The 23,853-nt window shown below is 41.7% G+C and overlaps 1 protein-coding gene across 1 annotated transcript in view; it reads left to right on the plus strand.

Moving 5' to 3' along the window:
- The window catches only part of LOC117262407 (DENN domain-containing protein 5B-like), a 28,153-nt gene that overhangs the window by 2,229 nt on the left and 2,071 nt on the right, over positions 1-23,853 (plus strand). Inside the window, exons 2-20 of the mRNA XM_033635353.2 lie at positions 3,752-3,861; positions 5,691-6,405; positions 8,286-8,473; positions 9,690-10,184; positions 10,333-10,564; positions 12,801-12,951; positions 14,583-14,667; positions 14,784-14,903; positions 15,004-15,156; positions 15,296-15,374; positions 15,468-15,546; positions 17,474-17,602; positions 17,728-17,849; positions 18,117-18,262; positions 18,357-18,475; positions 21,050-21,234; positions 21,418-21,500; positions 22,021-22,147; positions 22,390-22,564. Of these exons, the coding sequence (XP_033491244.2) occupies positions 3,752-3,861; positions 5,691-6,405; positions 8,286-8,473; positions 9,690-10,184; positions 10,333-10,564; positions 12,801-12,951; positions 14,583-14,667; positions 14,784-14,903; positions 15,004-15,156; positions 15,296-15,374; positions 15,468-15,546; positions 17,474-17,602; positions 17,728-17,849; positions 18,117-18,262; positions 18,357-18,475; positions 21,050-21,234; positions 21,418-21,500; positions 22,021-22,147; positions 22,390-22,564 (3,493 nt within the window). The remainder of the gene's footprint in view (positions 1-3,751; positions 3,862-5,690; positions 6,406-8,285; positions 8,474-9,689; positions 10,185-10,332; positions 10,565-12,800; positions 12,952-14,582; positions 14,668-14,783; positions 14,904-15,003; positions 15,157-15,295; positions 15,375-15,467; positions 15,547-17,473; positions 17,603-17,727; positions 17,850-18,116; positions 18,263-18,356; positions 18,476-21,049; positions 21,235-21,417; positions 21,501-22,020; positions 22,148-22,389; positions 22,565-23,853) is intronic.

The raw sequence follows: 23,853 nt of genomic DNA on the forward strand, positions 1-23,853 counted from the left end.
ACGGACAAATCTGTAATGCAAAGATGGAGTGATTTAAACTGTTTGAGCCAAAAAGGAATAACTCCTCATCAGTCAGTGCCAGCGGACATTTGCTGTCAGTTTAATCTCTTGCCTCTTTCTATATCTGTCCTCATCTACTCATGTAATGATGTGATGAATGGGACAGTGGGGGCGATTCAGTGGGTGAATATGACAGATGTCTACCTTTATGGCTGCTCAATCATCCCTAATGAAGTGTGTCTGTTTTAGGGACGGGGCACCATTCAGGGACATACGTCTTTGTGATGAATGTCTAAACCGTGGAATGAAAATGTCCTCCAAAAACATTGACAATATTGATATTATAGTGACAGCGGTGAGGACTCTCATGTACGAGGGATTAGAGCTGAAACCAGGGTCTTTACATGTCCTTAAAAATGTCTTAAATTCAATTTTATAAATAATAGGCCTTTAAAGTCATCTAAGGTCCTGTGTGTAGGATTTAGGGGGATACATTAGCAGAAATGGAGTATGATAGGTATGTTTTCTTTAGTGTATAATCACCTGAAAATGAGAATCATTGTGTTTTCGTTATCTTAGAATGAGCCATTTATAGGGAGCGAGTCCTCATCCACAGAGATCACCATGTTGCTCCGCCATGTCTCTAAAGTAGCCCAGAACAGACAAACCAAACACTGGCTCTAGTTAGGGCAATTCACGTTTTCGCATCGGCCCACATAGTTAGCAGGCCGCTCTGTGATGAGCAGCGTTGGAAAAACACTGATATTTTAACATGAAACTGCTTTATTCAGTGTTGTTACCGGTTTTAATCACCTGATCAATTTGTTTGACCTCTAATTGGACTTCCAGTAAAAACCTCTTCAATGTGAACTTCCGGATGCTGCCAGGGAGTGTGGACGTGTGTTTGTGAGTTCTCTGTGGTAGGCCTCGAAACTGCCTTTATCCTTCTTTAATTCCCTCATAACCACGAGCAACAAACCAGAAAAGAGAGACCAAGTCAAATTTGAATGGCAAGCTACAATTTTCGGAAGAAAAAACAAAGTAAAACTACACCTCGGACTTCACATCACTTGCACGCTGGACACCTGTCGGGGACAATGGTGGTTGGGCAAGAAGAAGCTGACACGCCCCACTGTAAACTTTTGGAAGCTATCCAGGAAACAAAAGACGACCTCACCAAGCACATTGATAAGAAAAAAGCCGGCACTCAAACCACATTGATCAAAATAGAGACATCACTCTCCACGTTGTCGGAACAGGTCCAGGAGATAGAGATATGCGCAAACCAAGATGATATTGAAGACATATGCCACAGCGTTGATAAAATGGAAAAACTCATTAAACAGCTCAAAGACAAATCTGATGACCTGGAATAACCTCCATAGTGACTGTATCTTTAGATATTAGAGAAAATATTGAGCCTACATTAGCCCCCCCATTTATTCAGTGTTTTCACTGGTTTTAATCATTCGTTTTGAAAGATAATTTGGCTCCCAGTAAAAACCTCCTGAACAATGAACACTGAAGGATTTCTAATAAGGAGAAGATTCAACTGGTTGCCATCTATAATCGTCACCACTAGATTCCACCAAATCCCCCTAAATCTCACACACTGGACGTTTAGATAATCTTAAAATGGAATTTGTGAGATCTTAATGGCAACAAACCTTTTATCTAATTTCAATAATATGTCTTTTAATTTTTGTTTTTCAATATGAGTTAAGCTCTTCTGTGTGAAAGTTCACACTGTTATGAAACTTTAAACCTACCCTTTACTTTATACTTGCACCTAACAGCCAACATGTTCCTTCATAAAACCTACCTCTGCACGAGACCACATAAATACTGCTTACCTTTATACTTATCGTGCAATGCTTGGATAAGAAGAAGATGATTTCTCCAAAAATCTGTCTTAAATTTGTTTAGAAATTATCTTAAAAAGGTCTTAAAAATCATTAAATTTAAGTGTGTGATACTGTGGACACCGTGGCTGAAAAGCAGGAATGCCAAACATTAACTAGCTCCAGAATCTTTATTGTTATGACCTGCTGATTTTATTTGTCTTATGTGACAGTAAATTGACAGTAAATTGAATATTTTGTGTTCTTGAACGGCTGGTCAGACAATTTGACGGTGTCACCTTGGGTTTGAGAAAATCTTGATGCACTGTTGTCACTATTTTATGGACCAAATGATTAATCAACAGAGCAACAGACAGATTAAGTGATTTTAAAAATAATCACTAGCTGCAGCCCTTTTGTTGATTTAAAGTATCCTGCAGCTCATTAGCTCGTTCACGGTCTCCGCTGTGTGTGTGTGTTAATGTGGTAACACGCTGATTACAGCCCATCTGTAAAACAGGTATTTAAGCTTTCATTCAAACCGTAAAACAAACCTCCCTCCTGTTAACACGGAGAAAGAGAGAGCGTGTGAATGTGATCTGTGTGGTGGGAGCATGTGTCAGGAGGAGCGTGGGCTTTAATTGGGTCAGCTGATGAAACTTGGGGTGACGTAAACCACTGACGAGCTTTGTCTTGATAGCCATCTTCAAGAACACAGCGGAAATGTGCTACCATGGTAACTAGGTGTCCTTCTGCAAAACTCGATTCAGTCTCTCGGCACCGACACCAATTTGTACCCTTGACTTAAAGAACATTGACTCACCCTCTCATCACTGTGATCCATTAGCCTCTGTCTCCCACCTACCAGTCTGACTCAGTTTCACTGGAAGTGGTGCTCCTTTCTCACTCTGCCTGCAGCACCGTGTCCTCTCTTGGGGTGCTGTGCGTCATCTCGTAGGCAGGTGAGCTGGGTGTTCCTGAATGCTGAATGAGTGCGTCAAAGCTGGCAGCCAAGGGAAGACTAGTTACTGTGCCATTAGCAGTTGTTTATGTTCTTATAACGCGGTGATGTTGATTAAAACTGAACATGAACCCTGGGAAGTCAGGGTGGATTAGTGAAATATGAAATACAGTGAAGAGCACTGTTCAAGGACATCCCCCTCAGAAAGTGGATGAATAATGAAAGTACCTCATTCACTACTGTCATGCCATGAATCATACACACATATTTTATTTCTATCTTAAGCTGGTCCTCTTCATTCAGTCATGCTCACACAGACAGCGCTCTGTATGTAACCGGAGCTAGAAGCTGACATGAGGTGCGGTGACTGAGGAGAGGAGAAACGTGAGCCAGACAGAGCAATGCATCAAATCTGTGCATTGTGAATGTAGCGGTATATAATAGAGTTATCTTGCATGCACTGCAAATTCAATCCTTTCATGTACATGTAGCTATTTTATAGATAACTATGTCCTCTATCCTGAACCTGAGTGCTTTTGATGTATATAAAAGGAGCATATTTTCATCCTGCGCACTTGCTACAAGCGTAAAAAGAGTTTCCCTCTGCAGAGTGTCAGGGATGAGGGGTGCTGTACCGCTTTTCCAGTCTATCTCTATGGTAATGAGTTGAGTTACATAACCCTTGGAAGGGTTTTTCCCTCTTTGCTGCAGAGTAGCCTTTTGCTGTTGACAACGGATGAACTTTTTTCTCAGCCTTTGTCGGACAAGGTCGTCCTGTCCGAGCTTTTTCATAAATCAAAGCAGCAGGCATTTTGTGACGTCCTCTGTTCCGTCCCTTTCATCTTGTAATGAAGTCTGTCCCTGCAGTGATGAAGGTCAAAGATCACGCTGTGCTAATACGATAATACCCTAACTCTCTTTTTTTCTGTGCCTGTGTTTGTCTTTTCAGGCGAGGGCTTTGAGCAGAGCCCCATCCGACGGTCGTTCAAGTCAAAGGTTCTCGTGCACTACCCCGAAAGCACAGACAGGAACCCCTTCAATAAAGATGCTGTCAACATGGTGAGATCTCGGGCTGCATAAACACTCTGCTTCTTTTGTCCTCTCACAACAGTGGTAATGATAAGGAAGCACAAGACGTGCCTTGTTTGTCGGGAAAATGTTTTGTGGCTGAATATTGTTACAAATGACAAAAGAGGAACATGATAACAAAATCAACTGGAAAAATAGAAGGAGCCATTTATCTCATTCGCTGCCTGATAGAATAGACTCTTTTCTCTCTTTTCTTTTATACAGAAAATGTTTATTGTTCTCGCTGGAAAAGTAGGTCAAGATGATGACAAGATAAGCCTCAAAAGAAGTCTGTCAGTAGACACCTCTGTATTTTGTCTTATCTATTTATGGTATCAGTGAAGTGTGTGGTCTAATTAAACATTTTTATATAATTTTATCAGGTTTTCAGTCTCAGAAACAACTACATGTGCAAGAATACAACAAAATACAGTCAGACGTTCACAGTATATGCATTCTCATACCCAGTTATTCTATATTTAACACGAGTTACATGTTCAGCATCTTAGAGGTTTATTGTGCACCATACAGCAATTGTCAGACAATAAACAACTACATTCACCGGCCACGTTATTAGGTACACCTTGCTAGTACCGGGTTGGACCCCGTTTGCCTTCAGAACTGTCTTAGTTCTTGGTGGCATAGATTCAACAAGGTGCTGGAAACATTCCTCAGAGATTTTGGTCCATATTGACATGATAGCATCACCCCAGCTGCTGCAGATTTGTCGGCTGCGCATCCATGATGCCAGTCTCCCGTTCCACCACATCCCAAAGGTGCTCTGTTTAATTGAGATCTGGTGACTGTGGAGGCCATTGGAGTACAGTGAACTCATTGTCATGTTCAAGAAACCAGTTTGAGATGATTTGGGTTTTGTGACATGGTGCGTTATCCTGCTGGAAGTAGCCATCAGAAGATGAGTACACTGTGGTCATAAAGGGATGGACACGGTCAGCAACAATACTCAGGCATCTGAATGTGGCAGCAGAAATCCAGACTCATCAGACCAGACAACGTTTCTCCAATCTTCTATTGTCCAGTTTTGGTGAGCCTGTGTGAATTGTAGCCTCAGTTTCCTGTTGTTAGCTGACAGGAGTGTCACCTGGTGTGGTCTTCTGCTTCAAGGTTCGACATGTTGTTGGTTCAGAGATGGTCTTCTGCATACCTTGGTTGTAACCAGTGGTTATTTGAGTTCCTGTTGCCTTTCTATCATCTTGAACCAGTCTGGCCATTCTCCTCTGACCTCTGGCATCAACAAGGCATTTTCACCCAGAGAACTGCTGCTCACTGGATATTTTCTCTTTTTCGGACCATCCTCTGTAAACCCTAGAGATGGTTGTGTGTGAAAACCCCAGTAGATCAGCAGTTTCTGACAGACCAACCCATCTGGCACCAACAACCATGCCACGTTCAAAGTCACTTAAATCACCTTTCTCCCCCATTCTGATGCTCAGTTTGAACTTCAGCTGGTCGTCTTGACCACGTCTACATGGCTGAATGCATTGAGTTGCTGCCACGTGATTAGCTGATTAGCTATTTGTGTTAACGAGCAGTTGAACAGGTGTACCTAATATAATGGCCAGTGAGTGGTTATTTGAAATAGCATATTCCATAATGGATTTTATGGTTGCATTTACATCATCTCAGATGGACTTTAGTCAAGTGTAAATTCTGAAAACAGTTGCATGGTTTAGAAAATCCACTGTTTTCATTCCCAGTATCAGTTATTAAAAGTTAGATCTGAATTGCCATCTTGTTCTTACGCCTTTTATGTTTTCTCCTCCCTTTCCTCGTTTTCATTCTTCACACTTTCTCCTCAGCTCTGCATGCCGAGGGGTCTCTCCTTCCGCACACAGGCAGACAGGCTCGATCCTCAGTTTCACTCCTTCACAATGTCCTTTGACGACGGCACACGTTCCTACGGCTTCGTCCACACCTTCTACGAGGAGGTGACCAGTGCTCAGATCATCACTGCCATGCACACTCTCTACCAGATGCACCACGTGGAGCACCATTCAGCTTCGTCCGCCTCCTCTCCCTCCTCCTCGTCTTCATCTGCCTCCTCGCCCTCCACCTCCAGCATGGACTCGCTTGTGAGCAGCTTGGATGAGTCAGACGCTGAGTCTCTGGCGGGGGTTCCCGGCTGCCTCGGCTGTGCAGGCTCCTTCGATCCAGCACGAGACACTCTGTATGTGTCCAAAGCCCTCTGCCTCCTCACGCCGCTCCCCTTCCTTCAAGCTGCTCGAGAGTTTCTGTCTCAGCTGCACCAGGCTGTGACATCACCCACAGCCCCACCCCTCCCTCTAGAGAGCTACATCCATAACATCCTGTACGAGGTGCCCCTGCCTCCTCCCGGCAGGTCGCTGAGGTTCCACGGGGTGCAGGGACCTATTGTGTGCCAGCGGCCCGGGCCGGGCGAGCTCCCACTGGGGGAGTATCCTCTTGGAGAGGCGTTCTCCCTGCTGGGTGTGGACAATATGGTGCAGCTACTTACCTGTGCACTTCTGGAGACACAAGTCCTGCTTTGCTCTCAAGGTAAGCACACTGATCACTTATTAGCATGCATGACATGATGCTAGATACCTTGGTGTAAATAAGATCATAGCAAGGGTAAACAAAATGAGGGGAAGATATTATTAATGTCAGTAAATCAGTTTAAAGACATTGTAGGAGAGCACATACAAGAGTATACTGAAGTGCAACTTAATCAATCTTTATCAGAGTAGAACCCCAAGACTAGGCCTGTTTTGTGACAGATTTGAGGCAGAAGGGTTGAATAATGTAGAATTTGTAAAATTGTAAGTATGTGAAATGTGGTGGATGAAATACCTGAAAGCTACACTTGAGTAAGAGTACAGGTATCTTACCAGAACATGACTCTGGAAGAGTCTTAAAATATCTGATACTTACTGTACTAAAGGACCAAAAGTAATTTTATTTCATTAAATGTGCTTATGTACCAAAAGTACATGTAAATGCTGTTAATAAAAAAACAAGCGGTCAGAATTTTGAGAATCATGAAGTTAATTTCTTCGTAATATGTACACCACCTTAAAAATGAAGCACACATTGCAATTGAAGAAAAACAATGTCTTCTTGACAACTTAAAGGATTTAAAGAACAAAATCCAGTTTTTCATTCCTTCATTCATCCGTCTATCCCTTCCTTACTTCCTACCTTCCTTCCTTCCCTATTTTGTAGTCAGTAACTAAGATGCCTAGGGGAATGTATAAGAGTAAAAGTACACGTTATTTAGGAAATGTAGTGGAGTAAAAGTGACAGTTCACAGAAATATAAAAACTCAAGTAAAGTACAGATACTCCCAAAAAATACATAAGCTTACTTTACAAAACTGCATGAGAATTGTTTCAGTGCTCAGATTAGTCCCCAAATACTGGAAGAGCTCTGAGAGGCTGCCCTTTAAGGAGTGGCTTGATGCTTTAACAAAGACAGCTTCTTATGAAATAATTCCAGCAAAAAGTAAATGATATAATCAATAGGTGGGATGGTTTTATTAACAACTCAAGATACAGGATAAATGAACTGGAAATTGATACTTTGTGCATCTTAATTCGTGCATCCTTGTTATGTGCACTGTGCACATAGAGTTTACAAGCCTAACATATATGAGTGTATGAATGTGTGTATGTCAGTATATATGGTTATGCATATGACATGTACATATACTTTATTTTCATTTTCAGTGTTTTTTCTTGGAAGATAATACAAACACAGCATGTTATAGCCAGCCATATTCCCCCCCCTTATGTCTGTTATTATGTTATGTTTGTCACTGTGTTTTATGCTGTTGGATGTTTTTAAAATATAAAAAAATATTAAAGTAAAAAATGTATTTGCAGATGTTTTATGCACAAGATACTGTTAATAGGGGCGTCGGTAGCGTAGTGGATAGTGCCGGCGCCCCATGTACAGAGGTGATGCCTCGCTGCAGCAGTTGCAGGCTCAACTCCGGCTAGCTGCATGTCACCCCCCGCTCTCTCTCTCACCCCGTTTTACTCTGCCCTGTACATTAAAGGCAAAAGCCTGAAAAAATAATCTTATCTAAAAAAAAAGATACAAAATAAAGTTAATAGCATGACATAAATATAACATTAAAATGCAGAATGAACAGGAATGGAAAAGACAAGTACAGGTAACCACATGATAGATAAATTTGAGGTTAAATACTGACATTCAACCTTAATGAGTGTGAAACATCCTCAGTCATTAATTAGGCTGCACTCTAAAGCATGTAAACTGTAAAATGAATTAGATAGTTCTCATGTAAACAGCTTATTTAAACACTGTCAAAGATAATATTCTTGAAAAATGAGTTTCTCTCTCGGTACTTATAGGTGATTCTTCTATGCCAGTGCCTCATCCCTCTCTCCCTTTTCTCTTTCTCATCACCTCAGACTATCAGCGTTTGATGACAGTTGCAGAAGGCATCACCACTTTGCTCTTCCCATTCCAGTGGCAACACATTTACCTTCCCATTGTTTCCGCACCGCTGCATCACCTCCTGGATGCTCCTGTGCCGTTCCTGATGGGCATCCAGCACAGAGAAGGAGCTCAGCGCACCTCCCTCCACCTGCCACATGAGGTACACAACTAAACAAGGATGTGAATGCATGAGTAGTTTTCTCCATGAACACGCCAGTCAGGATTTGCGCATGCAGACATCTCAGTAAACATTCACACAAAAGCATCTAAAAATGTTTTGTTCCAACTGAAACGTTCTTACAGCCATTTGCTGCTGATTCCCTCTGTGATGCATGCGTGACAATTCGCCCTCTGCCTCCGGCCTGTCGAATTGAGACGCTACATTTCCTCAAAGCCCGATCCAACACCGCATCCGAGATCACTTTATGCTGCATGAATATCTCGCTGAAGCCTCTTTGAAGTTGCTCTGCCCTAGAAAGGAGGCAGTTGAAAGACAGCCCGCGGGGGATGAAAGCAAAAACGCAGAGCATGAGAGATCCAGAATAATGGGGCTCGCTGAATAATTAATGAGAATTAGGGATCTCCACTTATTTCTTGATTTTCGCAATTTGATGTATGGGGGGTAATTTGCGAAGAAGTGGGAAATATTTGAATCATACATGCACGATGTATGAAAAATGAAATGAAACGAAAATGTTGGTCTTTCTTTCATCAGCTTTAAAAATGTCATCCCCCTTGATGCTGATATGTAAGGAAAACCTGGATGCTCATGTTTTTGTGTCCTTGAAAACATATGATTTGTGTCCTGATTTTCCTGTATGAATAAAAGAGATGATGAAAAGACATTGACAAGGAAGTGAAGACATTAACTAGGAGGATGAAGCTGCACAGTGTGCGCTGCTGTCCACTCCACAGTACATTAACTTCCCCCGAGGCTGTAAACTGACTGTCTGAGGTCACTGTTGAAGGTCGCGCTGCTGCTGACTGCGCTGTGCTCCGCTGCTGCTTACAGAGGCAGGATTTTTAAATCAGTGCCTATCTTCGTCTCAAAGTTCTGTACTTCATTGCTCAGCAGCTTCATGGGCACAGGTTTGGCACAAGTTTCTGATTGTTTGCCAGTGTGAGTGCCTGATATTGAAGGTTCCCCCCTGTTGCAGTGATAACAGTAATCATGAGATAATCCTTCGCATGCTAATATCCTCTGAGGGTTTAGCACGGTGAAATGCCAAGAATCTATTAATGGCATGTAAATCTTCATCTCTGATCTTAATTGGATGTTAAAGCTCTGCCACAACATTGTGATGGGTTAAACCTGTTATGATTATCTGATGGAGGAGCCAGTTGTTCATATTTGTTTGTCTCTTTCTCCTACGCAGGCCAACCTGTGCTTTGTGGACATTGACAGCCGCTGTGTCGAGGCCCCCGAGGACCTCCCCGTATTTCCAGACCAGACTGAGCTAATCCAGGAGTTGAGTGAGGTGGTGCTGCGTTTCGGGCTCCCTCCACAGGGCGGTGTGGTCACCAAGACTGCCACCGCGTCCCCTCGCCTGAGCAGCCTGGTGCTGGAGGATCTGATGGAGGACAGAAGGAACGGGAACCTCGGAGGTGAGGAGCTGGCGGTGCTGGAGAGGCTGCAGGCTCTGGCGCGGAGGTGTGGAGCAGAAAAAAAGATGTCAGATGGAGGGAAGACGCTGGTGTTTGAGGAGGAGGAGGAAGAGCTGAAGGCTGCGAAGCTGAACATTCAGCTGAGGGAGGTGTTCGCTGGACGTTTCGCTGCCATGTTTGGCAGGTATGACGAGTTTGTCATCCACAGCGCTCTTGATTTGGACTCCTGGTTGAGCAACCGAGAGGGGACGTTCAGCTTTGACAAGGTATGATTGATAGGTTTAATAAAACTACTGTATTTAAGCCACTTATTTATGTTGAGATTGCTTTTCTGTGTGTTTGAAACACTTTGGATTGTAGTAGCAGCATTATATCCTCGTCCATGTTATGTTTGATCGTGTTTGTGCTTTTCAGGGTTCCTTCCTCTCAGTCCAGCCTGCAGCACACTTGCACTTCTTGTCTCGCTTCCTGGAGACGTCCATGTTTTCTTCCTTCGTGGATGGGAAGGTGATAGCTCGCTGGGCGGACAGAGAGCCACTGCAGCAGCTGTTTGACAACCGTCTGGAGCGAGAACGACTGTACGACACAGACGAAGAGGAGTCCCGTAACTCTCACTACAGGAAATGCACCTCAGTCTTTGAGTCAGGTATGTTGAGGGTGCTCGTGAACAAATGAAGATGAATTAAATTAGTATTATGACATACATGTTGCAAGAGGAGTCAGAAAATAAATGCTGTAATCCTACAACATGGAACACAAGGCAAAATATGCAACAAAAACAGATGTGAAATGTTTCCATTGCTTTAAGTTGTCTCTCTAATCAGGAAAGACTTAATACTATACTATAATTTCGCTTAATTTACATAGATTATCATGTAAACTTGACAGTGATGAGCATGTGGAGAGATGAGTTAAGTTTACAGCTTTTGCAAACAGGAAATGACATCTATACAACTGAAAGGACTTTGGCACTTAATGTAGCTTAAAGCAGTGGTTCCCAACTGGTGGGTCGTGGTCCAAAAGTGGGTCGCTGGTCCATTCTGAATGGACCGCAAGTGACTCGCAAACTTGTCAAGTTTGTAAAAAAACACCCTTTATTTTGAAGTATGGTGAATTTCTGGCCCAGAGCTTTTATTTTGAATTGAATTGTTAGTGACCTAACAGAGACAGCAAACTAGCTCAAAGACATGGCCAAAGGCAAGTACGACGCTGAATATATTACACTATGTGGACCTTGAACTAATGGCAAAGGAGGAATATGGACCCTGTGGCTGGACCAGTTGGGAAACATTGGCTTAAAGAGTAACTTGGACCCTATTTTCCCATGTTTTTGTGTCTAAGTCATTGATGGAGACAACAGCTTTTTGAAATTAGTCCAGTATTGAGGGAGACTGCGGCAGTCGCAGCAGTTTTTGGCACTGACAGGCTCAGATTGTTATTCTAAGTGTCAGACAACATTATGGAAAGGACCTGACAGAGAAATGTTCTTTTTAATCTTTTTATTGTGACCAAGTCTTGCTCAAGAAGACGTCTCAGTACTAAATCTCGCGGACTTTTCCACATTGTCAAAATCATCTTAATATTCAACCATGACTCTGAAATCTTTTAGATAACACTGAGCCAGGATTTCTGTACTCCAACAAACTCTTCCCATACTCCATTTCCGCTGTTGTTTCTCCTGCAACAAGTCAACTCTCACGAGATTCCAGATGACTTTTCCTTGAGCCAGACTTGGTTACAATACCAAACAGATCAGTGAAAGTTAAGGAAGTGTTGTCAGACACTTATGATAATAATCTGAACCTGTCAGTGCCAAAAACAAGCGCTTTAAGTGGCAGTGGTTATACTGCAGCCTGTTTTGCCAATATGACTGGAGCGGTCTCTTTAAATACTGGACCAATGTCAAATATTGTAGTCTCCATTAGTCACTTGGACACAAAAACATGGGAAAATAAGGTCCAGGTTGAAAAAGTTTCCCATTAAGTTATTACACATATTATTAAAGAGACTGAACATTTTAATGTAAGCCTACGACAGACCAAGAGTCACATCAGGATGTTTCTGCAGCCGCTTTTCAGATAGTATATATTGAGAGCCCAGGATGAACCCTCCATTGGTAGATTGAGCAGAACGATGATTGAAGTGGATGCCAGATTGTCAAGAGGGAATCTGCAAATCTGTTGCCATCTGTCCTTTTGTTTGGGTTTATACTGTATGTTGATCATGTTGCCATCCCCTCTCTCTTTTGTGATAAGCACTGAGGATCTTCCAAAAAGGGGACTCGTGTGCCAGAATGTTTAACAATTCAAACACGATTCAAATGGCAGCTGATGGAAACGTTTCTTAAATGGAAATCAAATAATCTGATGAATTATTAAAACAAAAAAGGGATGGGTTATTATTTGAGGGGGATAGATGGGTAGAGTTAGGGAATTAAAGAATTAGAGAGGGGTGAGCTAGAGGATACGGGAGGGGATGAGCATTATGCGGTATAAACGGAGGACAGGGCTTTGAGTCCCATGAAAACTGCGGCTTCGGCTTTGAAGTTGTGCCAACCTCTCTGCTGCAAATTCACTGCTTGCATCCCAATCTGGCTGTATCATTGTTCACATTTAGACTCTGCTTCAGAGATGTCGCTCCATCTCTGCCTCCATCTTACTCACTCAGTTACACTGAATTACTCTGTGCTGTTGTACACTGTTTGTTCCCGTCCTCCTGTGAATCTCCGTGCAAATAAACAAACTGAGTAGCACACTTGAGTATAAGATGTTCAGACGCCGTTAAGTGTGAGGCACATGTCCTCACTTGTCGTTTCATGACTCATCTTATCTACAGCAGATAGCCCTGTTGGATCTTAACCGTCGCGGTGTTTGTGTCTGCAGCTCAGGCCGTGGAGCGCAGGCTGCTGAAGGCCGACCACACAGCCATACACCCCCACCTGCTGGACATGAGGATCGGACAGGGTCGTCACCAGCCAGGCTACTTCCCTAAGCTGCAGGCTGATGTGCTCGCACAGGGACAAAACACGAACAAGTGAGCTTTTGGTTACTGCTGTTATTCAGTGAGAATACATCAGAACAGTGATTCACAATTACGAGTACTCATAACCCAGGTCCAGCGGTTGTACAAGGCTGTATATGTAATTTCCAGTGGGGACAGGAGGAACATGTTGTCACCTCCCCTCAAAACCCCATTTGTATCTCCCCAATTTTCCAAAACGTCTCATTTTTTACACCCAGAATTTGTCTTTAATACACCACTGTTTGTCCAACTGTCAGATTCTGTCTGGGAATATGAATTGCACTGCTGATTTTGCTCTGATGTACTTACTTAAAAAGTGCCATAAAGGAGTAACATATTTTGCATATTTAGTATTATTGTGGCAGATTATGGTATGATGACCAACAACCGTAGCCCATAAATGTATGGAAAAATGTAATAAAAGTAATCAAATCACACATTTTATATCTGGGGTGGACCCCATACCCTCAGTTTTACTGTGTCCCCCATATTTCTCAAAACAAAGTTACGCCATTGAATTAAACCAAAATATCTACAAACTTTAGGAGGAAAATAAACATAAACATAAACAACTTTTTCTCACAATGAATCATTAAAGATAATCCAAAATTAATTTACAAATAATTCATAAAGTTAGCTTAAAGTAATGGATAAGTAGTTTTATAGTTAAACTCTTCCTCTTCCTCTTTTCTGTATCCTTTATTATGTTTTATATTTTATTCCTCTGTAAAGCACTTTGGATTGTCCTTCTGTATGAGATGCTCTACACAAATAAAGCTGCCTTGCCTTTAAGGTAATGAATAAATGCTCCTGCCACACCAAGGACAGGATAGTTGAGCTCATCTGATGGGGGCTGTGTGTACGTCAGACAATAAATGATGGAAACTACTGCATTATGATATCACTAGTTGTCAGGGTCTACTTTATTACTACCCACAAAAATACACACAGGCATGTATTTTAAATACAGCAACTCCATAGCACCAAGGTTTTTATAGTGAACTAAAGCTAAACTAAAAACTACAATTAACTATCGAAATACATTGTAAAAAAAACCATCTGAGCGATATTGTGTACTTAACAAATCTAACTAAAATAAAATAGAAATATACAGAAAATGTCTTCAGTTTTAGTCTTTGTCAATCTGGTCAAATTTGTCAACACAACAAGCATGAGGAGGCGTTGATGCATGTGTTCATTAGGACTGGGATGTGTGCATCACTGTGAGTCAACTGGCTTCACAAAGTGGTGGGTTTCTATTGTACTACCTTCTTTGAACCTCTTAAATCTGGCCTCTGAAAAATACCTCCCATGATGTAATAATAATAATAATAATAATAATAATAATAAAAACTAAACTAAAACTAAATATTACTAAATATATACTAAACTAGCTTAGCAAAGCCACTCTGGAAACTTACTGAAACCAAATTGAACTAAAAGCTAAAATTAAAAATCAAACAAAAATAAAAACTCGTAAATAATAATTAAGATGATACATTTCATTTTAAAACGTGCCTTACAAAATGCCAAAGATCACCGTACAGAGCATAAAATAATGTACAGAGCAAGATACATGAATTGGAGAAACACATACTGTTGTGTTGTAGTGAAATATTTTGCGATGTTGTCCTGGTGAACAGGTGGTCCGGTCGTGTTTCATCACGCAGGACTGACACCAAGAGATCAAAGGCTGAACACTCAGGAGTGGACAATGAACAGAGACAGGTACCTTTACATGTCCACACAGACACACACACACACACACACACACACACACACACACACACACTAAGATCTTTGGATGCCTGTGTCTGATTTATTACCATTTGTTTTTTCAACAGAAGCACACATTTGCGAGGAAGAACCTCCGCCAGTCTAAGCTTCTTGATCCATCGCCTCAAGCCGTCAGTGAGACTCACAGAGAGTTTGTTGACGGGCTGCTGAGCGAGTGTCGTCTGAAGGTGAGCGCTCTCTCTGCGTGGTGATGGAGGCACTGATGTCACTGATTTCTTAAATCCAGGTTCAAGGTTAATGGTACCAAATGTTCTCTCTTCTCTTTAGACCAAGCGGATGTTGATGGAGCGGATGGGGAAGGAGAGTGTGGAACTGGGTCAGGGAGAAGCCAACATCACAGGCCTGCAGGAAAACACACTCATCCACGGTCTGTGTGACCTGCTGGAGAGAACCTGGGGCCACGGTCTGCAGCTGAAACAGGTCAGACACATGATTTAACATGACTTATCGTCAGCTCAGATGACCTACATAAAAACATGTAAACAAATTCACATCATGCGTTAAAAGAGGTGACTGTACGAACAGGCTGGATATTGACAAGTGTGTTTATTGTGAACAGGGGAAGTCCGCTCTCTGGTCCCATCTGCTTCACTACCAGGCGGCCTGGGGGAAGACGGAGGCACCAGCTGAGTCTCCAGGTCAGAGCACAACCTGACCGACTTGTTTTTCTTATATAAATCACTGAGCTAAGAGTCGGATGATAACTGGGGTTTAACTTGCTGTCTGTTCAGGGTCTAATGGTTCAGACCAGAGGACGTTTGATGATGGCGCTCTGCTCCTGAGAGGAGCCACGTTAATACAGGACATGAGGTAACGAGGGCGAGCATACTTTGATGTTGGAAAGAGTGGTGCATCTGTGTGGGAGGCTTTGTGTGTGTTTAAAGTCTGTGTTTTATTAAAAAAGGCAGGAAAAAATCTTTCATTTCCTCTTTCAAATAACTGATATTCTGGCTGAAGTTTAGATGAAGACAAAATCTTTTTAAAAACTCATATGCTGCTCATGCATTATATCTCCAGGCTTTGTTCTGGATATTGTAGAAGCCAATTTCCACCAGTGAAGGAAAAAATAAGATTAAAACTTAGCTTTGTAATGGAAAAAAATAACTATGAGAAACTTACTCAAAATAATGAGTTAATAATTAGTTGTTGTTGTTTTTTAAATATTGATTATAATAATAATTAAAAGCTTTATTTTTAGATACTAAGTCGTTATTTTTGAGACACTAACTCATTGAGAGATACTGACTCATTATTTTGAGATACCAAGTCAGGAGATGCTAAGTCATTATTTTTGTGATACTACTTTACACCGAGTTGCAGTCATTTTGAAATACTGTGACATCATTTTGAGATACTATGTCATTATTTTGATAAAAAATAACATTATTTATTGAGCACTTTTCATACAAGGGATGCAGCTTTACAAAAAAGATGCAACACAAAAGCAAAAAGGACAAGAGCAGACAAAAAGACAGTCAGTGATAAACAAAATATAAAAGTTAAGGTAATGAAAACAGAGACCAGTAAGAATAGTAAAAAATAGCACAATAAATATAAAATAATAATAAGAATTACATGAATTAGTTAAAAGTCAGACTAGATAAATACAAAAAATATTTCAGCTGTCGTTTTAAAATGTTCACCAAGCCCACATCTCTCCATAGTTCTGAAGCATGGTTAACAAAAGCTGTGCTGCCTAATTTCTTGTGTGTATAATTGCATGTATTTAAAATCCAGCAGCAGAGGATCTGAGAGCTCCTGAAGGATTATAAAACAACAGTGAGCCTGCAATGTAGGCCGGTCCCAAACCATTAAGAGCTTTGAGAACAAGTAAAAAAAAAAACAACAAAAAACCCTTAAAATCTTTTCTAAAAGATACTGGGAGCCAGTGGAGTGAAGCTACAACTGGGGTAATGCGCTCTCTCTCGCCTTGTTTTGGTGAAAAGTCGAGCAGCACAATTCTGGATAAGTTGAAATTTTTCAATTGACTGTTTTGGAAGGCCAGTAAAAAGAGCATCGCAATAATCTAGTTTGTTTAAAATAAAAGCATCTTTATAGGATAGAAATGGCCGTACCTTGGTGATGTTTCTTGAGTGATAAAAAACTGTTTTGGTCTCCTGTCTTCTGTGAATTAAAGTTTAAATCTGAATCAAAAATAATGCCCAGGCATGTTATTTCAGATTTAATCTCAGGAGCCAGATGCACAAGTTTGCAGGAGAGTAGATCTCTTTTAGCTTTTAGCTTGGGGCTAACTAAAAGAATCTCGTTTTTCTTTAGTTTCAAAAAGTTATTGCTCATCTAGTTTTTTTCATCTAACTATTTTTTTCTCATTTTAAATACTGTGTCATTATTCTGAAAAACTTCTCATTATTCAAGATGTTAAATCTTTTTTTTTTGACATATTAACTCATTATTTTATTATTTTAGGATAGGTTTTTTAGAAAACTTCTCATTATTTAAAGTGGTTAGTCATTATTTTGAGACATTAACTTACTCACTTGTGTTTCTTATTATTTTGAGATACTAATTTATTATTTTGAGAAAGTGTCTCATAATAATGACTCACAGGATCTTTTTTCCACCATATTGGTGGAAATTGGCTTCCATAGTGTGTATATCTTGGTCACAGGCACATTTTTCTCGTAGATGCAAAATCAAACGTCTAAATCATCATTAGATACAATGTTCTGAGAAAAAGTTGAGCATTAAAGCTTGTTTTCCACTTTTGTTCTTCCAGGTTTATCCAGACCATGAGTGAGGGTCTGTCTGAGGTGGGTCAGGCTCGGGCCTGGATCCACCTGGCTCTGGAGAAGAAGATGCTATCACAGCACCTTAAGGAGCTGCTTACAAACCAGGAGCTGCTCAGGTCAGACATTACTCATGACTGACTTTTAAGACAAGTAGACACAAGTCTAATGTTTCTGGGTGTCATTTATGGTCAGTCTCAGGATTTTGACTGATCGTCTTCCCTTTCTTCTCGTCCCCCAACAGGCAGCTGTATAAACCTCATGCATTCCTGCTCTGTGAGGAAGAAAGGGAGCAGTTTCTGTTCCACCTGCTCTCTCTCAACACTGTGGACTACCTCTGCTTCACACGCGTCTTCACCTCCATCAGTGAGTCCTGTAAACTTTAACAACAAAATGCTGGAATTTACTGGCAGCTTTAAAGCTTTCAAGGACACTGAAGTTTTCCTTTGGGCTCCACCCACTGGCCTTTTGTACTTGAATTACATCCAGTATCCCATGGACTCACACAGAGCCTCAAACAATAGACACTGAAACTGCACCAATGCTGTGAAAATCCTTTTTACCCAGAGTATTGTGAGAAAGAAATGACATGAATGAATAACACTCTGCTCATGATCTCTTGTGTGTCTCCAGGTATTCCATACCGTGTGGTTATAATACCCATGAAGAAGCTGAGCATTGCAATGGCAACAGTTGACCCTTGGGTGTGCGTGTCAGGAGAGCTGGGTGATTCAGGGGTTAGACAGATCCCGAAGAATACGCAGGAGATTTTTTTCCAGGTTTGTGTGCGCTCTGCAGCAGTAAGGTCAACATCGTGTCTGACAGAGACGCATGCTTAGATGCACTCACTGTGGTTCATGCTTTTCATTTCAGTGTAAGAACCTGGGCAGGCTGAGCACTCTGCAGCTGGGACAGGAGAACTCGGGCCTACTGGCCAAGTGTCTGATCGACTGTGTGATGGTTTATAATGAGATCACTGGACACACCTACAAGTAAGCTTCTTAATTGACCCTGGTGTCATCGCCAAACACTCACAGTGGCAACAACAACAGCTCTCTGCTTGATAAAGATTTGATGACCTCTGAATGATCCACTGTCAAATACTTAAATGCAAAAGCAGCTTTCTCACACGATAACATAATGCAGACACAGGAAATAAGCAACTGCACATACAGTGGCACCCCAAAATTTTTTCTAGGGTTTACAGATGGGGCCACTAAAAATCTTGGGGTGGCACACTAAAACAGAAAGCCATGACTGAATTTCGGAAATTCTGTTGTGCTGTTGAAGTATGTAGGCTAGTTGTAAACAAGTAAACTATGTCAACATGGAGAGTTAAGGAATCGCATAATGTTATACTTTGATTTCTTATTTTACAGTTAATGTTACTAATTATTAGAGGTGTAATGATCCATCGATCTGGATTGATATATCGACTGAATGATCAACGATCCAGTATCATCATCTTTAGGATGCGCTTTTATTTTGAAATTCTCTGTCACCGTCAAACAGCAGCAGACAGATGGCAAGCAGTCAAGAGAAAGACGATGAGGATAACGTTATTTATTCAGGAATAAATCAGCAGTGTGGAAATATTATTTATTATGGAGAAAATACGGGACAACAGACGGAACACATGCCATATGTGAATAATGTCGTTACGAGATAAAACAAGACATACCTGCCTGGTTGAGCATCTCACTTCACTAACTTCTAAATACAGCAACATAAGCTGCTCTCTTTCGACAATGTTGGGCTGAAATAACGTGCATGCAGGCTGAAATTCAACCGAGCTGTTCTGTCAGGAGATGTAGCGACTTAATGTGCTCTTTTGTGTGTGTTAGTGAAGTCAGTGATTATTACTTATTAGTCACTTATTATTTCTGTGTCGTTATTATCTTTTATGGCCAAAAGTAAAAAAGAAAAGGGTAGCAGACAGATTGTGTTAAATGGGCTTATAATATTGTCTCGATGGTAGACCCCTGAATCACATTGAATTGAAATCGTATCATGGCAGCATTGTAATATCGGCAAATATTGTAGCGTTGTCCAAAGAATCGATATATCGTATCGTGATGAAACTGGTGATTTACATCCCTACTAATTATCTGATGCGCATAGACTAGTACTGGCACAGTTAGCATTTTGAGTTTCACAACCATCCTCTTTCAGGCCACAGATATACTTGCTTTTTAAGCACGTCTTCGCGAAGGCAGCCGGCTGCATCGTGAATGCAGTTATTCACAAACTTGCTTACATAATTCTGTGTTACTGGGGCATTCCACTAGAGGGCACGCAAGAGAACTCAGACGTATATAACTTCCAGATTTGCATTATGTAAACAACAAACGTGGTGACACTCGAGGAGACTACTATATTGTTATATCTGAGATCACAGCGGATCGCAACAGGCGGTGCCATCATAGATGGGATGTGTCAAACACGTGGTTACAGTAGCCAGTATATGTCTTTCTTTCTGCCAACACTGCCCCTGCCTTTCATTTGTGTACTGAATTTCACGGACATGTTGCATTAATTTCATAGAACGTGCACAACCAGCACTCCAAACAGCCGCAGGATACGTGAGGCTACATCATGAAAATGTGAACACGTAGTTAAAAGCAAGTATATCTGTGGCCTTAATGTGTCATTACTTTTCAGACAGCTTTAATTTGAGTGAGTATGTTGATTGTAATGCTTTATTCACACTACATGCGAAACAGCAACAAGCTACAATTCATCTGCAATGAAAATTGGTGACATGAAGCTACAAATTGACACCCGACACTTGGCTGCAGACGGATGTGATGAGCTACAGACAAAAGTTGAGCTGGCCTCAACTTTTTCAGCGCTCCAATGACTCAGTGAAGCATCAAGCACATCATATGTTTCTATTTCTAGCGGCGGTACTGTGCTATTCAGCTCGGTTAGCTGACACTATGCTAGCTTTATGTGCAATATGTGCACGTGGGATGCAATGAGGTGGCGAAATATGATGTTAAAATGAGGCTTCAGCTTTAATGCTTTAATGGCGTTCAGTTGAGGTTCTTTGTGGCAAGTAGGAGACACACACAAGCCCCTGACGATGTAATTATGTTAACGAGTGCTTGAGCAACACTTCAGCGGCAATTCAGCAATAACGTAGCTGGTCAAGTTTTAGCATTATGGTTCGTAGTGTAAACACAGCATGTGGAACAAAGCATTTCCTGGGGAACAAGCATGGGGGGGCCACCCCAGGCCACCCTTTTGTGGTGCTGCTGATCATGTACACTGTGATGGATACCCTATCTGGAGCGTATTTTTTTAAGTCTCTGCAGTTTATTTAACATCATGTTGTCATGAACTGAAAGCAGCTGCTGCCTCATAAAAAGCAAATTAGTCTAAAAATACATCATGTATCACCCTAGAAAACCTGTGTGAGTTATCTAAACTGAAATTATTCAATGCACACTCACTACACTATGCTAGCTGATTTGAACAGATGGCTCTTACCGACGTCATGTCCTTGTGTAATAAATGTTTTTAAAGTTGGACCTAATAAAACACTGTGTCTTCTTTCCTTCCAGGTTCCCATGCGGCCGGTGGCTGGGGAAAGGCGTGGGCGATGGCAGCTTGGAAAGAGTCCTCATTGGTCAGCTGGTGTCACCTGGTGGAGAGGAGGATGCTGGCAGGTGGACAGGGACGCCTCCGGAGCTGGCCTCTCCTTCTCAGAGTGTGCGGGCAGTGCTGGGATCGCTTGGCAGCCGAAGCAGTGCGTGCTCACAAAGAACACATTCTTTAGTACAATAGCTGACCTAGTTGTTGGTACAATAACAGATTCTGTTCCTGTATCACCTTTCTATTCAGCTCCTGTCCACTTCCCCTCCTGTTTGTCATCACTAATACTCATGTTTCAGTTTCTTTTTTGTCAACTATTCTGGATTTGTCTTGTCAGGAATGCTGTCTGTCGAAGTACAAGAGGACATGAGGGAGGCAGCAAATAACCTTGTTAAACACTTCCACAAACCCGAACAAGAGGTATGTGACTGTAAATAAAACATTCAACCAAATTCATTTAACGTGTTGGGTCATTTAGCTGAAATGGGGTTAAAATGTTTAGTGCAAAGCATCTCATGCAGCGATGGGTGAGACTGTGAAGCTCCTGCTTGTGTTATTTTTATCTCCAACATGGTTTGTTACCCCGGCGTCTCCAGCCCAGGCCTCATTTGTATCGCTTCATGTATCAGACTAGCCTCTCTCATCTCAACAGCAATTGGAAAGCACTGAAGAGACTTGATGAGTCACTTTAGTTTATCAGTAATGGGCCTCCCATTCACTGTAATAACATCTTTAGTGCATGGCCTTTAATGTACAAGCATGCTTTGCTCTGTTTACTTCCTCTCAGTAATAGAAAGAAGAGTCTTTTAGATTAGGAAATAAACAAATCTGCTGTGGAGGATTTTGGAAAATTGAATATGAGAGGATTTGCTGGAGCTGAAAAATGAGCCTCTTGCTTACAGGGCCTCTATTAACTCTGCCCCCATTTCTGTCATCCCAGAGGGGAAACCTGACATTCTTGTTATGTGGTGAAGGAGGGTTGGTGCTTTCCTTGGAGAAGTTCCTCCTGCATGGGCTCAAACCTAACCGTCTTTTCCAGAGGAATGTGTTTGTGTGGGACTTTGTGGGTAAGTACGGCGAGTGTGAGTCCATTAAACCTGATGTTTTACATCTCGTTGATGTCTGTGTCCTGTCTCCATCTAGTGGTGATAAATATGAATTTCACCTATCAAATTGCATCCAACAACGCATGATTGATGAGATTTTTAAACAACCAGTGTTAAACTCCCTATCCCCAGCCTTGTTTTCCCTTTATTGTCTGTAAATGAATAAGTCATGAACTGACAGTATGACCATCTCCCTCCCACAGAGAAGGCAGTCGTTTCCATGGAGACAGCTGATCAGATGGGTGACCTGCATGGATCCACACTGACAAAGGGTCCACCCTGCGACTCACTGTGCCACTACGTCAATGCCATCAATGCCTCGCCACGAAACATTGGAAAAGAGGGCAAGTTCCAGCTGTTTGTCTGCTTGGGAATCAGGTGAGTCATCGTTTTGTTTGTAATTCAACAATAGCAGTATAATGGGACTGATGCTTATGTGACTACTCCAATGTAGTAAGTCTAAAACACATATTTATGCCGAAATAGGGAGACGGTTTAAGAATATTATCCCCACTGGATTATGTGATTTAAAGCATCCTGGTTATTATAGTGTGTCAGGCAAATGTGATATAGTTTCCTTCCTGAGGCCCAGAGGAAGCAGCCTGCAGCATAACTGCACTCAGAGGTTTTCCCACACTGAACCATCTCACTAAAGTGAAAGGACTCTCTGTCTGTCTGTCTGTCTGTCTGTCCTTTGATTTTCTTGACAACCGTTCATCCAATTGACTTCACACTTGGTGGGTGTATTGCTGAGGACCAGAGGAAGTGCAGTGCTGAGTGTGAGCTCGACATCTACAGGACATACAGTATTTATTAGCTGTGGGTTATTTACACACTGTGTAGTGTATTGAGAGGGTACCCTTATTAACTGTCGCAACCCCATAAGGCATGCTGGGTACAGCTCACTCTCCATTGCTAGCTACAATCAGGCTCCCAAGAGGTGCACCAGTCTTTGAAGCCAATCCTCATAGTGGCCACACAGTGGAAAAACAACTGCAGCATCTGTCATGTGATGCCCTGCGGCCCAAACCATTTTCCCCATAGACTTATGATGTGAAAGAGACGTCTATAAATCAGTGGATACATTTTTTTTTTTTTTGAGCATTGCAACCCTGGCAAAATGACTTATTTCACTATCAAGATTTGATCCATTCAGTCTGATAACATTTAGAAAGTCTAGAAGACGCATCATTGAATCATTTTATCCCCATTCAGTTTAGTAGAGTGTCACACCGAAGTCTTGAGTGCGCTTGCTCCATGGGCCCAATGATGCGGAAGCAGCATGGATCATCCCGGTAATCTTATATGCAGCAGTTGAACGTTTCTAGCTTCATGCACAACTGCGCAACTTGCATAGGAATGAACAGGATACCGTCTCCAACGCTGTATCCAGGTCTCTTTATACATCCATGTATTACAGTACATTCAAGAACAGATGAAGAAAGAGAGACCAGTGTTGTTACATTGTAGCAAACTCAAACATTTCAAGCTTTGGTGATGTAACTTCCAGGATTAAAACTTGAGTCTCTGGAAATAGCTGCACTTTAACTTTGAGGCCATAAAATGTTTGTGTGAGCCTCTGCACCTGAATGTGGAGTATACTTTAGCATTGCAAGGGGATGCAATGATGTCATGGTGTAAATAATACTCAGGACCCAGGGAAGCCC

This window comes from Epinephelus lanceolatus, chromosome 5, assembly GCF_041903045.1.
Source record: "Epinephelus lanceolatus isolate andai-2023 chromosome 5, ASM4190304v1, whole genome shotgun sequence".
Classification (NCBI taxonomy): Eukaryota; Metazoa; Chordata; class Actinopteri; order Perciformes; family Serranidae; genus Epinephelus; species Epinephelus lanceolatus.